A 15,640-nucleotide genomic window follows, 5' to 3' on the forward strand; every position below is an offset into this window, starting at 1 on the left:
TATCATCAAATTATTCACTATATTACCTACGCTTTTCTTTACATCCCCATGAAATGTTGTAACTGCTAATTTGTACTTCTTAATACCTTCACCTTTTTCACCCTGCCCTCTACCCCCTCCCGTCTATCACCCTGATAAATCTAGTACCCATCTAACACCATACAGAGTTATCACAATATTATTGACTATATTTCTTATGCTATACCCTACATCCCCATGACTACTTTGTAACAACCAATTTGTACTTCTCAATTCCTTACCCTTTCCCCCCATACCAACTCTCCTCCCATGTGGTAACCATCAAAATGTTCTCTGTATCTATCAGTTTGTCTCTATTTTGTTTATTTTCTTCTTTAGATTTCACATATAAGTGAAATCACATTGCCTCTGTCTTTCTCTGTCTGACATATTCCACTCAGCAAAATACCCTCCAGGACCATCTATGCTGCAGCAGATGGCAAGAACCCATTCGTTTCCAAGGCTGAATAATATTCCACTGTATATATGTACCACCTCCTCTTTATCCATTCATTCATTGATAGACACCTAGGCTACCTCCACATCTTGGCCATTGTAAACAATGTGCAATAAACAAATGGATACACACGTCCCCTTGAAATAGCAGTTTGGGTTTCTTTGGATCAATACTCAGAAGTGAGATTACTGGGTCATTCTTTGTCTCTAGTTATAGCCTTTGTTTTAAAGTCTATTTTGTCTAGTATAAGTATCGTTATCCTAGCTTTTGTTTGCTTCCATTTTCATGACATATCATTTACCATCCCTTTACTTTCAGTCTGTGTGTGTCTTTTGATCTTAAGTGAGTCTCTTGTAGGCAGCATATGTAAAGGTTTTGTTGACTTACCTATTCAGCCACCCTATCTTTTGATTGGAGCATTTAATCCCTTTACATAGAAAGTAATTGTTGAAAAAAATGTAGTTATTGCCATTTTACTGTGTGTGTGTGTGTGTGTGTGTGTGTGTGTATTTATTTATTTTACTTAAAGAAGTCTCTAACATTCCTTGTAATACTTGCTTGGTGTTGATGAACTCCTTTAGATTTTTATTGTCTGGGAAGCTGTTTATCTCTCCTTCAACTCTAAATGATAGCTTTGCTGGGTAGAGTAATCTTGGTTGTAGGTCTTTGCTTTTCATCACTTTGAGTATTTTGGGCCAATCCCTGCTGGTGTGCAAAGTTTCTGTTGAGAAACCAGCTGACAGTCTTATGGGAGCTCCATTGTAGGTAACTAACTGTTTTTCTCTTGTTGCTTTTAGGATCCTCTCTTTGTCTTTAGCCTTTGGCAATTTAATTATGACGTGTCTTGGTTGCCTCTTTGGGTTCATCTTGTTTGGGACTCTGCATTTTCTGGGCTTACATATCTATTTCCTTCATCAAGTTAGGGAAGTTTTCTGTCATTATTTCTTTAAATAAGTTTTCAATTCCTTGCTGTCTCTCTTCTCCTTCTGGTACCCCTAGGATGCAAATGTTGGTACACTTGATGTTGTCCCAGAGGCTCCTCATTTTTTTTGGACTCTTTTTTTCTTTTCGCTATTTGGATTGGGTGTTTTTTCCTACCTTATATTTTAAATTGCTGTTGATTCCCTCTAATGTATTCATTTCAGTTATTGTGTTCTTTACTTCTGACTGGTTCTTTTTTATGTTTTCTATCTCCATTTTTATGTTTCCTATCTCTTTGTTGATGTTTTCCCTGAGTTCACTGCACATCCTTATAACCAGTGTTTTGAACTCTGGTAGATTGCTTGTCTCCATTTTGTTTATTTCTTTGTCTCCGTTTTAAGTTCTTTTTCTGGAGCTTTGTTCTGTTCTTTCACTTGGTACATGTTTGCCTCCCCATTTTGGCTGCCTCCCTGTGTTTGTTTCTCTGTATTAGGTAGGGTTTCTATGTCTCCTGGTCTTAGTGGACTGTTCTTATATAGTAGGTGTCCCATGGGGTCCAGTGGCACAGTCTCTTGGTCACTTGAGCTGGGAACTCCAGGTGTGTCCCTTATGTGGGTTGTGTGTGCCCACATGTTGTAGTTGACCCTTGGTTGATATTTGCACATCAATGGGAGGGATTGACTCTTTGGGTGGATTGTTTGTGAGGCCTAGCTGTGACTACAGTGGAGGAACTGCTATGCAGGGGCTGACCCTATGGAGCAGCATTCACTTTAGCAGAGTTCTGGCCCACTCTGCCCTTTGGGTTGTCATCCTTGGAGGTGGCTGGGTAATGCTCCAGCTCGATCTGAAGATGGCCACCAGGCGTGCCAGTCCCATTGCCTCTTGGGAAGGGCCCCATCACAGGCCAAGTTCAGCTGTAGCCTGTATCCTGCCCAGAGCCAGTTGGGATGAGCCACAAAGCAATGTGCAGATAGCCAACACTGACACTGGGCTTGGAGTTGCCTCAAGAGGCCAAGCCAAAAACTGAGGGTGGCTGCCGCTAATGCTTGGCTTAGAGCTGCTCAGCAAGTGGTATGGGACAGGCCAAAGCCAGATGCTCTTTTTTTTGGTTTTGTGATCCTTTGAGAGACTTTAGGAAAGTCTGTAGCAGAAGCCGAACCCAGCCGTTTGTATGGAAAAGCCACTGTAAGTAGCTTGGGTGTGCTTGAAAGTTGGGTGAGACAGGGTCTCAGGGAATCACCAGGGGAGGGTGAACGAACAGTAATAGCCAGGTTGATGGAGACTCAGGCATGGCAGTGCCCACATCTGCACACCAGGATTGTAGAGGGCTCAATATAGAAACAATGGATTTGGACAGCACTTCTGTCTGAAAGAAAGCTGCCTCTCTGGCCTTCACCCTGAAGCCAGACAAATTCATTCATCCCCGTATGTCCCTGGTGCCTTTCAAGCTGCTGTCCTGGCAATGAAGTTCAGAGTGAGAGAGTCCATCAGCGAACAAGTCCATGTGCCCCATAAGATAGCACTTTAAGAGGAGCTCCTGGGACTGCAGCCACCCTCATCTCACTTAGCCACAATCTTCACTGTTTTTCACAGCCAGAAGCTATGGGAACTTCTCTCCACAGCACTGGAACCCTGGGCTGGGGAAACTTGTGTGAGGCTGGGACCCCTCGTTCCTCCAGGGGAATCTCTACAGTTGAGATATCCCTCCTGATTTTTAAAGGTCACACGTGGGTGTGGGCACAGCCCCTTCTGCATCTCCACCTCTCCTACCAATCTCAAGGTGGCTTCTTCTGTATAATCTTAATTGGAGGACTTCAGTTCAACTAGGGTTCAGGTGATTCTCAATGATGGTTGTTCTGTAGTTTAGTTGTAATTTTGATGTGGTCGTGAGAGGAGGCAAACACAGCATTTATCTACTCTGCAATCTTGACTGGAAAACAACCATAGGCTTTTAGCTAACACAACTGTGAAACAGAAATGACAAGCTATGCCAATGGAATATAGAGAAATAAGTGATCATCACAAAAATTATAAAACAGTACATAAAATTTTGACACTGATCAAGATATTCAGGTTGAATAGAAACAGTCCAAAAGAAGACAGCTTTTTGAAGATATGAATACAGACATATACAACTAAGTTGTAAAAATTTCAGGTAGGTAAACATGAATTTCTAACCCACTTCTCATACAATTAAAAACTGAACATTGGTGAATTCCAGAGAAGTATTTCTTAAGGATCTTAAAATATAGCATTAGAAACATATAAAGATGACGATAGAGATGGGGTTAACAACCACTACAACTACTACTAAACTAGTGCTACATCACCACCACCACTACCACCATTTATTGAGCATTTACTATGAACCACGTGCCATATATTTACTACGTAATTTAATATTTCTAGTAACCCCATGAGGTAGCACTATTGTTAGCACTGTTTTACAAAGAAGAAAAACAAGGAAGTCACTCTTTACCTGGTATAAATTTTAATGAAACAACATTATCCTTTTAATAATTGCTTGCCCACATAATTTGCTAATTAGCTTGTGAAAAGCTGGAAACTTTGGGTTGAAGTCTTTTAAACTTGCAGGGACAGCTGATTAGTTTTGTTTACAGTATTTAAATATTAACTCCAGCACTTACTTCTAACATTGAGGTTCCCAGAAGGACCAAAGCTTTCTTTCCAAAATACAGAAAGAAATTACAGAGAAGTATGGCATGTTCTTCTTTACTTCCAAGAGCCAAACTGATGAAGTGCTAAGGCAAAACAAAAGCAATAAGAATGTAAATAAATGAAATAGGCGAGAGGGAGAAAGCTGAGTAATGCAACTAATGCTAGGATGGTTGCAAAGTCAAAATCTCTGGCACTAGAGCATTAGAAAGAGAGAACATTAACTTGGAACATAGGGGGTTATCTTTACGATGGGGCCGTTAATGGGATACTGTGTAATTAACCAAATAATTTATCACCCCAAATGGGACATTTTATTAAGGACAAATATTAAACTGCCATGGGCAAACAGGGACATATGGGTTGGTATTTTAAGGAACCTCATCTGGTAGGAAATCACATAGCCTTTTTGGAGGAAGGGATCCTTTCGTCAATGTGGCTACACTCTGTCCTGTACTAATGCAGTTCTCTCAACTCAAAGAAAAGAAGAGATCTTAATTGGAACCAAATCAGGAAGAAAGACTGAAACTTCTTTAACCCAAAGAACTGAATAGTTGGCTGGGTGTAATCAAATATATGGTACCTACTAAAGCAGTTGTAGCAGGAGATAAAAAGCACAGCAGAGGTGGACTATGACCTAGTTCTAGCCTTTAGGTGTGTTTTGTTTGGCCCCCAGAATGTTTTTAAAAATTGGGAGATCTTATATAAAACTGTGGATTTCTGGCTTCTCTTGAAAAATCAAGACTGAACAAAATATATGGGCCCATATGTTCTTATGGCAATAATCTGTTATTGCTGCACCATTTAGATGGGACATGTGCTTTCCATTCCATTATAGTGCCCGAAAAGGGGCTGTGGTAGCCGGGGAGATAGGGAAGAGGGAGCTCAGGAGGTCTTGGAAGTGACTATTTACCAATCAATATGGAAGTATTTCATCATTTTAACAACTGATATGCCCACATCAGTACATACTGGATGAACATGAGAGTGAGGGATGGAGGGTAGGGAAGATGATAACATGGCTCCTCTGAAAGAAAAGTATGCACAAAAGAGTGAAAGGCAGAATATGAGTAGTCTTTAATGTCAGACCAAGGAGATTCCCCTGATTGGATTTCATAAGAGGAGAAAGGAGTGGATGAGATTGGGTAACTAATATGCTGAGTTCCAGATGCCTTGTGTATATTATCCTTTCAAAACCCTTATATGACACAAATGAGGAATTAAGGTACAAAGAAGCTAAATAATTTATCTTAGGTCACACAGAGCTATTAAGTAGTTGAAGTAAGATTTGAACCAAGGTTTATTTGACTCCAAAGAATGTATGTTAGGTACGAGAAAATAACTCATGTCTTGTGACAATCTAATTAGTCATATACTCAAGAGCATCCCATGGCCAAAGAGTTCATGTTAATGAGAAGACATTAGCCAAGAGAAATCCCATGCCTGTAGTAATCTCTCGGTTATGGGTAGTGTTTGGAGTTGGGTGAGGGAGGAGGGAGGAGGGAGTACTAACCTGAATGTTTTTTTATGGTTATTTTCAGTTATTTTAGAGGTTGTCTTTCAATGTTCTGCATTGTCTTTCAATGTTCATGATATCTCTGAACACATTCTGATTGGTTCAGAGTCCCAGAGACTCTAGAGCTAATGACATTTCTTTGAGTTCTACCAGATTTGAATCACTCAATCACTGGAACCACATGCTTGTGCCTCCCTTGTTCTCACTTAGCAGAAGGTAGGGTAGCTGACCTATGAAGTTAGCCCTGTACCGGCTAAATCCCATTCAGCTCAAATTTAGACTCTAAAACATTCTAGGTAAGTGCCAGAACTATCAGTTCTAGGTGGAAAGTGTCCCCTCTTAGACTCCAATGATACTAGTATTTTCCAGTTAAAAATATTTATGGAATGCTTGCTTAAAGATTTAAAGGGTACAAGTGATAAATATAAAAATAAGTAAGAATCAAATCTGCCTATTAACTCAAGGAGATTAAACTTGGGATGTATACGTACAGAGTATGGGTGTCGGGTCCATATATAAACAACTAAAGGTAACAAGGTGGAATGGAAGAAGTGCTCTGATTAGGGTTGCCAGATTTGGGGGGAAAATAGGATGCCCAGTTAAATTTGAATTTTTAGGTAAACAAACAATATTTCAGTATATATACATATTTAGTATATATATATATATATATATATATATATATATATATATATATATATATATATATATATATATATATGTTGCAAACATTACATGGGGCCTGTATTTTATTTGGCAACCAACCTAAAGAGAACTTTAATCCAAGTGCTAAAAAAAAGAGCCTGCTGGGCCGGCCTGGTGGCTCAGGCGGTTGGAGCTCCCATGCTCCTAGCTCCGAAGGCTGCCGGTTCGTTTCCCACATGGGCCAGTGGGCTCTCAACCACAAGGTTGCCAGTTCAGTTCCTAGAGTCCTGCAAGGGATGGATGGTGGACAGCGCCTCCTGCAACTAAGATTGAAAACAGCACCTTGGGCTGAGCTGCCTCCCGGATGGCTCAGTTGGTTGGAGCGCGTGGCTCTCAACCACAAGGTTGCCAGTTCGACTCCCACAAGGGATGGTGGGCTACGCCCCCTGCAACTAGCAACAGCAACTGGACCTGGAGCTGAGCTGCGCTCTTCACACTAAGATTGAAGGGACAACTTGACTTGGAAAAAAGTCCTGGAAGTACACACTGTTCCCCAATAAAATCCTGTTCCCCTTCCCCAATAATAAATAAGTAAGTAAGTAAGTAAGTAAGTAAATAAATAAATAAATAAATAAGAGCCTGCTATACAAGCTCTTCATTCAGATGTGGGGAGACTGGGAAAAGCTTCCGGGAGGTGGTGAAATTTGCCCTAGACTTCAGGATCTGACAAGCTCCATAGTGACAAGCCATATTTCTTTCCGGAGATTGTCATAATACTGTACTCCTGAAATTCCTGTTGAATCAAAACATTCAAGAGCTACTAGTTATAATATGGAGTAAGATTTCTGGTCTTGCAGAATTATTTCTATGGATTGTTAACAGAGCTGAAAATAATGTATTAGATTATCAAATACTTTCAAATTTCATAAGGCAAAGTACTAGACATTTATAAAACAGGGTTCTTCAAAAGAAAAGCAAGTAAAAAATAGTATCAATTTTAATTATAAAATGTAATTTGTTACCTCTGATGTCATCCATATATCAAAACCATCATTTTCATCCAGTGTATCAGGCATAACAGGAATCAAAGATACAAAGCGAGCAATGAGGTCCTAGAATAATATTAACTAATATTTACTGAGTGCATACTATTTGTCCATCACCAAGCACAGTGCTTTATATGCCTTATTATCACATTTTGTGTATCCTACAAGCCTCTGAAGTATATACTATTATGATTTTTGTTTTACAGAAGCATCAACAAGCTTGGAGGACGAGGATAATTTGCCCAGAGTCACACAGTTAACAATATATGGGGGTCTCTAAGAATAAGCCCAAGTTAGCCTGACTCCAGAGCATGCCTGTTAGCCATTACATTTCATTGTAATAAATTATTAAAATTTTAAATATGATACATTACATATATACGATCAAATATAACTGTTAAAAGTTGAAAAGAGACATCGAAGAATAGCAAAAGTTTGATTTGCTTTTAGGTTCAAAATCTATCAGATTATTTTTATTAATACAAGCTTGTTATGAACTGCTACAGCAGGAAGATATTGGATTAGCCTGCTTTCTCCAACAATAGAAATTGTACTGTGGATTGTTCCCCCTCTAGGGCTAGAGACGACTCAGACTCAAGTAGGAAAGGAAAAAGAGATATAAATAAACAATGACTTAACACAGAAAGTTCACTAACATTTTCATTAATTGACAATAGCCACCATTTATGCACTATTATGACCTGTACCCTGTCATGGTTCACAGTTCTTGATAAGCAAAGAAGCCAGGATTTTATATTTTTTTAAAAAGACAAATGTTGTCTTTGAAATAAAGCTAAGAGCATTATTATCTCCTTGGACTTTGGGTGTCAAGAAGCATAGGTAGGAAGAAATTCAAGATGGAAAAGCAGAGTGTAGCAAAAGACAATTTAAATTAGAAATCTGGATTTTAGCTTGAAGAGTCCACCTGAGGGAGCTTTATAATGAACAAATAATATAAATATTCAGAGGAGAGCCAATTGACTCAATTAAAACCTGAATGAACAAAAGGTATAAGTGATTTTTCATAGATGCCCTTTAATCAAAGCTTACTTTTTTTTTTTAAGGGAAGACTTATGTTTCTGATTCCCTTTCTCAAAATGGAAGAAGTTATATCCTCTTTTGAGTCTATATTGAATAAATCTTCATTGTATATGGAATTAAATTTTGAGCATATGTCTCTTTTGTCAGCTGGTGAATAGATATGCATAAGCCACATAGGGATGGGGTGGGGAGTGTTACGTCAGCAGTTTACACAGAAAAACACAACACAGTTTTCTTCATCCCCACGTACAAGGAGAAGCAATCCTGGGAGAAGCAATGCTTAGAAGGATACAACCCCTTTTGGAACATTTTATTTTGCCTAGAAGTCAAAGGTATGTGTCTATGTCATTTTTCAAAGTTTGATGGAAAAGTTGTGAAGCCAGTATGGTCACGTGAGCTGGTGTGGCAACAAGGACTCTCTAGTCCAAGTGGGGAGAAACAAAGGAAGAAAAGTTTTCTTCCATCTGGGGCTCCGGAGGACACATTGCAATATAGATGGTTTTTCTCTCAGGAAACTGTCTTTGAAGGTGAAATAATTTTAATAAGAAAGTTATATTTGAAGTTAATAAAAAGTAAACACAATAAATATAATTTTGGAGTGATGAAAATGTTCTAAAATTTACTGTGGTGATGGTTGCACAATTCTGTGACTATGCTTAAAAATCACCGAATTGTTCACTTTAGATGGGTGAATTATGTGGAATGTAAATTATATCTTAATGAAGCTACTAAAACAAAGGTGACTTACAAGTGTTGTGTTAGAATCATGAAGAAATAGATCCAGGAGTTGTTGAGGTGGATTTAATGCTTTGATATATCTTGTTACTAAGATCTGTATCCCTTCATCATTAAACACGGTAGTTGTGATTCTTCGGTTGGGAAATATTGCCTTACAATTTTTTTTAAAAATCTGGGCTCTCTCCAAAACATCTATTTGACCTGAAAACTAAAATCAAGTTTAAAATATTTCAACATTGTACCATATTGTTCCCACAGGGAAATATCAAGAACTAATGCTCATTCTTGCCAGCTTTGAAATCATTATTACTGCTTTTTAAAATATTTTACACATCTTTGATAATGTATGTAAAAATAATTCAATGTAAAACCTACCTTGTCTAGTCCTGAATTACCAGTGACATATGCTATTTGAGGTTCAATGGTAGCAAAAATATTTAAGAAGGTGCAATCTTTTAAATTCTGCCCATTATAATCTTCTTTGGGAGACACATAAGTCTTGCTCCAAGTATACCCCAGCAAAACTGGTGGAATATTTACTTGAAATGTTCCACTAATCTGAAAGAATATATCAATATAATCGATTCTGCATGATGAAAATAAACATCAGTCAAATACAATATAGCCCAACTTAGTCTTCTCCACAGAAGGAAACAGGCTTACATAGATACGTGTTGGTTCCACTAGTATCTAGTATGTACTTGCGCAAGGATGATCAGATTCTCTATGCTGATCTGTTCACAGGTGTCCTTGACACCCTGGGTCCCTATCTAATATGTACTATGCAAAGAGGGCAGGAGTAAGAGAGGGATGAAATGAGAAAACAAGTTACAAAAAAATCTAATTCAGGCTCAGAGAAAATGCTAAGAGACAATGTTACATTTTGCATTGGGTCTAAAAAGAGAAAAAAATATAACAGCAGGAAGGACAACCCACAGGTCCACAGGAGAAAGGAGTTTTGTTACAACAACCCAGGTTTGTCCACCTTTGAAGCTCATATTTTTAACTACCTCTCTCTCCTTGAGGGGGGAGATTGAGAAGCATCTGCACGGCTTTACAAATGTAGGAAGCCCTGGTACCTCCAACAACTGAAATCTCTATTGCTCTTTATTTGCTGCACTTATGTATACAACATGCTGCCTCTTGACATCTTGTGATTGCATATTATGCAGATACTTCTACTGTCCTGACTAAGAGCCATTCTCTTCTTCTTTCTTACCAACAGTTTTAGGTGACAACATGACCGCCAAGTCACATAAACAAAATGTAAGAGGTCTGCTGGGCTTTTCTAGTGAAGTGTCTTCTCCTCACACAGGCACTGCCTCTCGGAGCTCCACCTCACCTCCTGTCTGCAGTATGAATACGAGGCTGGAGGTGCAGTGAACAATTTGCAATCATGAGGATGAAAGCCACATGATAGGGATAGTGGAACAGAAAGACAAAAGTAGCTTGGATCCTTGAAGATATTCCTGAGCTGCTTGCTGCACTGGCATCCAGATATCTTTTTAGGTGAGAGAAATAGACCCCTCACAGCAGCCGCTGTTAGGTTTTCTGTGGCATACAGCTGAATGCAGTACTAACACACACATTAATTTCTTTGGCATCAAATGCTCTCGTTTCCTTGACAAACTCACATTTAAGGACTTGGTTCATAAGTTATCTCCTGTGTAAATAGTTCCCCGATCTTTCATTCTCCTCTTCCCCACTCCCAACCCCTCTGAACAACCCCATTTCCCCCTCCAAACCAGGAAGAGGAAGGTACTGCCAACTGGATCACTGTATCAATCTCATGCCCCTATCAAAGCACTATAACATTATGAGGTTGTACTGAAATGTGAGTTTTCTCCTATAGACAGTGAACTCTATTGCAGTAGAAAATTCATTTCTGAATCTTCTTTATCTGGCATACCCCTGTAAGTATGTAACAGAGCCCAAATTAGAGTCTAGGCTGGAGTTTTCGTATTTTGTTGCTCAAGTAGGCATATTCTTACTACATAACCCAACAGCAGAGTCCTCTGGGAGTATAACTGAGTCAGGTACTAATCATCAATCTCACCATTAACAATAAACAACACTGAGAAGCTGAAGCTCCTGGAACTCATGCTCACAAAGCAACATCACTAATCAGCACATTTGAGAATCTGGTCCTATAAAACTATTATATGCAAATATAAATGTTACCTTAAGCCCTAAGGCTAGCTCTCCTATTCTTTATCAACAAACACTTCAAAATTTTAAGAAAAAAATGTATGGGTGTCCTATTCTAGAGACAGCTAATACCTTCAAACATTCCAACACCCCAATGGCTCTCAAACACAAGATCACTTTAACTGACCTAACATTTTCCAATCACAGATTCTGATTCAAACACATCAGTAAATGTTTCTATTAGCCAGAGGTAAAAACTTAGAATAATCAGCAAATAATCATTTTGTATTACCTCAGACTGGTGCAGAAGAGCAGAAAAAGGGAAGACAATGGAGCCGAGCCAGTTCTTTCTGACATATGAATGACCACTGCAGCTCCTGAAACAGTGATCCTATTAAAATAAATAATTTTTCTATGACTTGATATCATGTCATAATTTCACAAACTTGTAGGTTAAGTATAAAATATCATTCTCTTTTTAAAAAGAAACCAAAGGGTACATAGTGTTGCGGAAAAACGGCGAAGACTGAGAGACTCAAGCAGCATGCAGAGATCAGGGAGAACACAGCTTTATTATGGCGGGCTCAGTGGGATTGTTCCCAAAGACTGAGCACTAGCTGGTGTTGGGCGCTTTGTTTTATAGGGTTAGGCCTCCGGGTTGGGGGCGGAAATCTGGCTGGGGTGCTGGGGAGGTCCGTACCTAACAGCTGTGATTGCTCAACATTGTTTTGACCCGGAGGCCTCTAACTGCAGTGTCTGTGGGAGACAGCTCCGATTAGTATTGGAGGAGGAGGGAGATGGAGCTCCTAGCGGGCCCACTGGAGAAAACGTCCCAACAATAGGAAAGATAAATTTCTCACTTTTTAACTTCTTTAAAAGATAATTGACTATTTAAAGTAAAATAACAACATGTGATAGAGTTTATGACAGAGTTATGGCTACGTACATTTGTAGTGTAATATTTTTATTATAGTAGATACTGCTCAGTACAGCAAACTTTGAAAATACACTAAAGAATATAGAAAAAAGAATGAAACTTATCTAAACTTAACCCCTAAAACATCAAAACCATTATCAACATCTTAAGATGTTAAATGGTAGTGAAATATTTTTGAATATTGAAGACACATTCAAAGAGGAGGTTGTCATCATGGATGCTTGGTCAATTAGAAAAGGAGACCTGGAGTAGAAATTGTATGGTTGATACAACAATGGTCAAAAATAAGCAAGTTTGCTGACATGGCTAAGTAATTGAATGGCATGGCATGTTTATAGAAAAAAGGTGACCCACAAAGCTGCCTCAACTTAAGCCCTTAAAGACCATGAAATTCAGTTTTCTCTGTTTTACCAGTCTTCTGAGCCCAGTTCGTTTTCTAAGAAATGTTTCTCTGTTGAGAAATGATTGCACTGATAGACCAACTCCGAATGCTTGGTAGTCATGTTTCTTATCCAGTTTACTGATTGTTTATTTTCCCCAAGATCCTTATCACCTTTATCATGGGAATTTCAGACTTGCAAGGCTGGTTTGATTTCCTTGCTTTCCTATCCCCACTTTAGCCTTGGCCACAGTGTACCTTACATTTCTAGGACTTTGTAATTAAAGAAGTAAACAACAGGCCTTCCTGTTAAACAAGAGTCCATCCAACTATGTATAAAGAGAAATGAATCATTTTGGTCTGTTTAGAATGTTATGACTGATTCTAGGACATGCTTAAGCTCCATCATGGTGAAAATTGGGGAAAATATATGGTGACACTTAGTTTTATGTCAACTTGACTGAGGTAAGGGATGCCCAGATAGCTGCTAAAACGTTATTTCTGGGTGTGTTTGTGAGGATGTTACCAAAGAGCACTTGAATCAGAAGACAGTAAAGATCAGCCCCCGCCAATGTGGGTGATCATCTGATCTTCTGAGGACCCGAACAGAACAAAAAGGTGGAGGAGGGCAAATTCCCTCTTTCTTCTTGATCTGGGACATCCATCTTCTCCTGCCCTCAGACATCAGAGCTCCTGGTTCCAGGTGGGGAGGGGGGGGAGCACTTTAGACTCTGGGACTTACACCAGCAGTCTCCCCATTTGCAAGCCTTCAGACTCAGACTAAATTATACCACTGACTTTTCTGGCTCTCCAGCTTGCTGATGGCAGGTTGTGGCATATCTCAGCTTCCATAAACCTGTGAGCCAAATCCTATAATAAATCTTCTCTTGTATATTTCTGTATATCCTGTTCATCCTGTTTCTTTTGGACTAATACAGAAATAATTAAAGGGGGTGAGGGGACATATGCAAGATACGTGGATTGGAAAGATCAATATTGTAAAGATGTCAATTCTAATCAAATTGATCTATATATTCAATCAACCCTAATAAAAATCCTAGCAGGTTTTGTCTTGTTTATGGAAATCAACAAGCTGATTCTAATATTTATATGGAAATGCAAAGAGCTAAGACTAGCCAAAGCAATCCCAAGGAAGAACAAAGCTGAAGGACTTAGACTTCCAGATATCAAGATTTATAACAAAGCTTTAGTAATGAAGACAGTGTGGTGTCAATGCAGTGGTAGATAAACAGACTAATAGAACTGAATAGAGAGTGCAGAAATAAATCCACATTTATACAGTCAGGAGATTTATGACAAAGGACGACTTTGTAGTGCAGTGGGGAAAGTAATTATCCTTTCCATAAATGTTGCTGTATCAGTTAAATAGCCTTATGGGAGAAAAATTAACCTTGACCCTCTACCTCACAGAAACACAAAAATCCATTCTAGTTGGATTTTAGATCTAAATGTGAAAGGTAAAGTATGCATCTTTTAGAAGGAACCACAGGATTAATATTTTCATGATGTTAAGTGGGCATATATTTCTTAAAGAGAACCAAAAAAGTACCAGCACTGCATTGCATTGCACTATATTAAATCAAGAGTTTTTGTTCATCAAAAGACATATTAAGAAAATAAAAAAGACAAGCCAGAGTGGGAAAAATAATTATAATATGTATGTCTGACAATGTACTCATATCCAGAATATACAAAGAACTGTTAAAAATCAATGAAATAAACTGTATTCACCCCAGTGTAAATTCTTGCTTCCATTGTCATAGATTAAATGACCATATAGGCATGGATTTATTTCTGTCCTCTCTATTCTGTTCCATTGATCTATGTGTCTGTTTTTATGCCAATACCATGCTGTTTTGATTACTATAGGCTTGTAGTACAATTTAATGTCAGGCAGTGCGATACATTTTTATTGGTTTTTATTTCTCAAGATTGCTGTGGCTATTTGGGGTCTTTTATGGTTCCATATAAATTTTAGGATTATATTTTCCAGTTCTGTGAAAAATGTCACTGGTAATTTGATAGGGATTGTGTTGAATCTATATATTGCATTGGGTAGTATGGACACTTTAACTATATTAATTCTTCCTATCCATGAGTGTTGTATGTATTTCCATTTATTTGTATCTTCTTTAATTTCTCTCTTCAGTGTCTTATAATTTTCTGAGTACAGGTCTTTTACTTCCTTAGTTAAATTTATTCCTAAGTATTTTATTGTTTTTGAAGCAATTGTAAATGGGACTATTTCCTTAATTTCTTCTTCTGATAGTTTGTTATTGGTGTATGCAAATTCAGCTGATTTCTGAATATTAATTTTGTATCTTGCTACTTTACTAAATTCATTTATCAGTTCTAAAAGTTTTTTGGTGGAGTCTTTGGGGTTCTCTACATATAGTATCATGTCATCTGCATATAATGACAAGTTTACTTCCTCATCAATAAATCAACAAACAACAAGTGCTGGTGACAATGTGGAGAAAAGGAAACCCTCATGCACTCTTGGTGGGATTGCAGATTGGTGCAACCACTATGGAAAACCGTATTTCAAAAAATTGAAAATGGAACTACGTTATGACCCAGCAATTACTCTCTTGGGTATCTATCCAGAGAAATCCAAAACACTAATTCAAAAAACCCTATATGCACCCCTATGTTTACTGCAGTGCTATTCACAATAGCCAAGTCATGAAAACAACCGAAATGCCCATAGGTAGATGACTGGATAAAGAAACTGTGGTACATTTATACAATGGAGTATTACTTGGCCATAAAGAAGAATGAAATCTTACCATTTGCAATGACAGGGATGGACTTAGAGGGTATTATTCTAAGTGAAATAAGTCAGATAGAGAAAGACAAATACCATATGATTTCACTTATATGTAGAAACTAAAGAACAGACTAACTGAACAAACTAAACAGAAGTAGACTCAGAGATATAGAGACAAAACAAATGGTTGCTAGATGGGAGGAGGGGGTGGGAATGGGGGAGAAAGTAAAGGGATTAGAAAGTACAAATTAATAGTCACAATATTGCCACAGGGATTTGAAAGACAGTTTGGGGTATACAATCAATAATGTTGTAAAGATTTTGTAG

The 15,640-nt window shown here is 38.2% G+C and overlaps 1 protein-coding gene across 1 annotated transcript in view; it reads right to left on the minus strand.

Moving 5' to 3' along the window:
- The window catches only part of CC2D2B (coiled-coil and C2 domain containing 2B), a gene marked incomplete at both ends in the record, with an annotated part of 79,313 nt that overhangs the window by 11,505 nt on the left and 52,168 nt on the right, over nucleotides 1-15,640 (minus strand). Inside the window, 5 exons of the mRNA XM_081075414.1 lie at nucleotides 4,045-4,158; nucleotides 7,256-7,345; nucleotides 9,069-9,266; nucleotides 9,434-9,616; nucleotides 11,499-11,597. Of these exons, the coding sequence (XP_080931540.1) occupies nucleotides 4,045-4,158; nucleotides 7,256-7,345; nucleotides 9,069-9,266; nucleotides 9,434-9,616; nucleotides 11,499-11,597 (684 nt within the window). The remainder of the gene's footprint in view (nucleotides 1-4,044; nucleotides 4,159-7,255; nucleotides 7,346-9,068; nucleotides 9,267-9,433; nucleotides 9,617-11,498; nucleotides 11,598-15,640) is intronic.

The sequence above is a fragment of the Rhinolophus hipposideros genome (genome assembly GCF_964194185.1).
Source record: "Rhinolophus hipposideros genome assembly, chromosome: 15".
Classification (NCBI taxonomy): Eukaryota; Metazoa; Chordata; class Mammalia; order Chiroptera; family Rhinolophidae; genus Rhinolophus; species Rhinolophus hipposideros.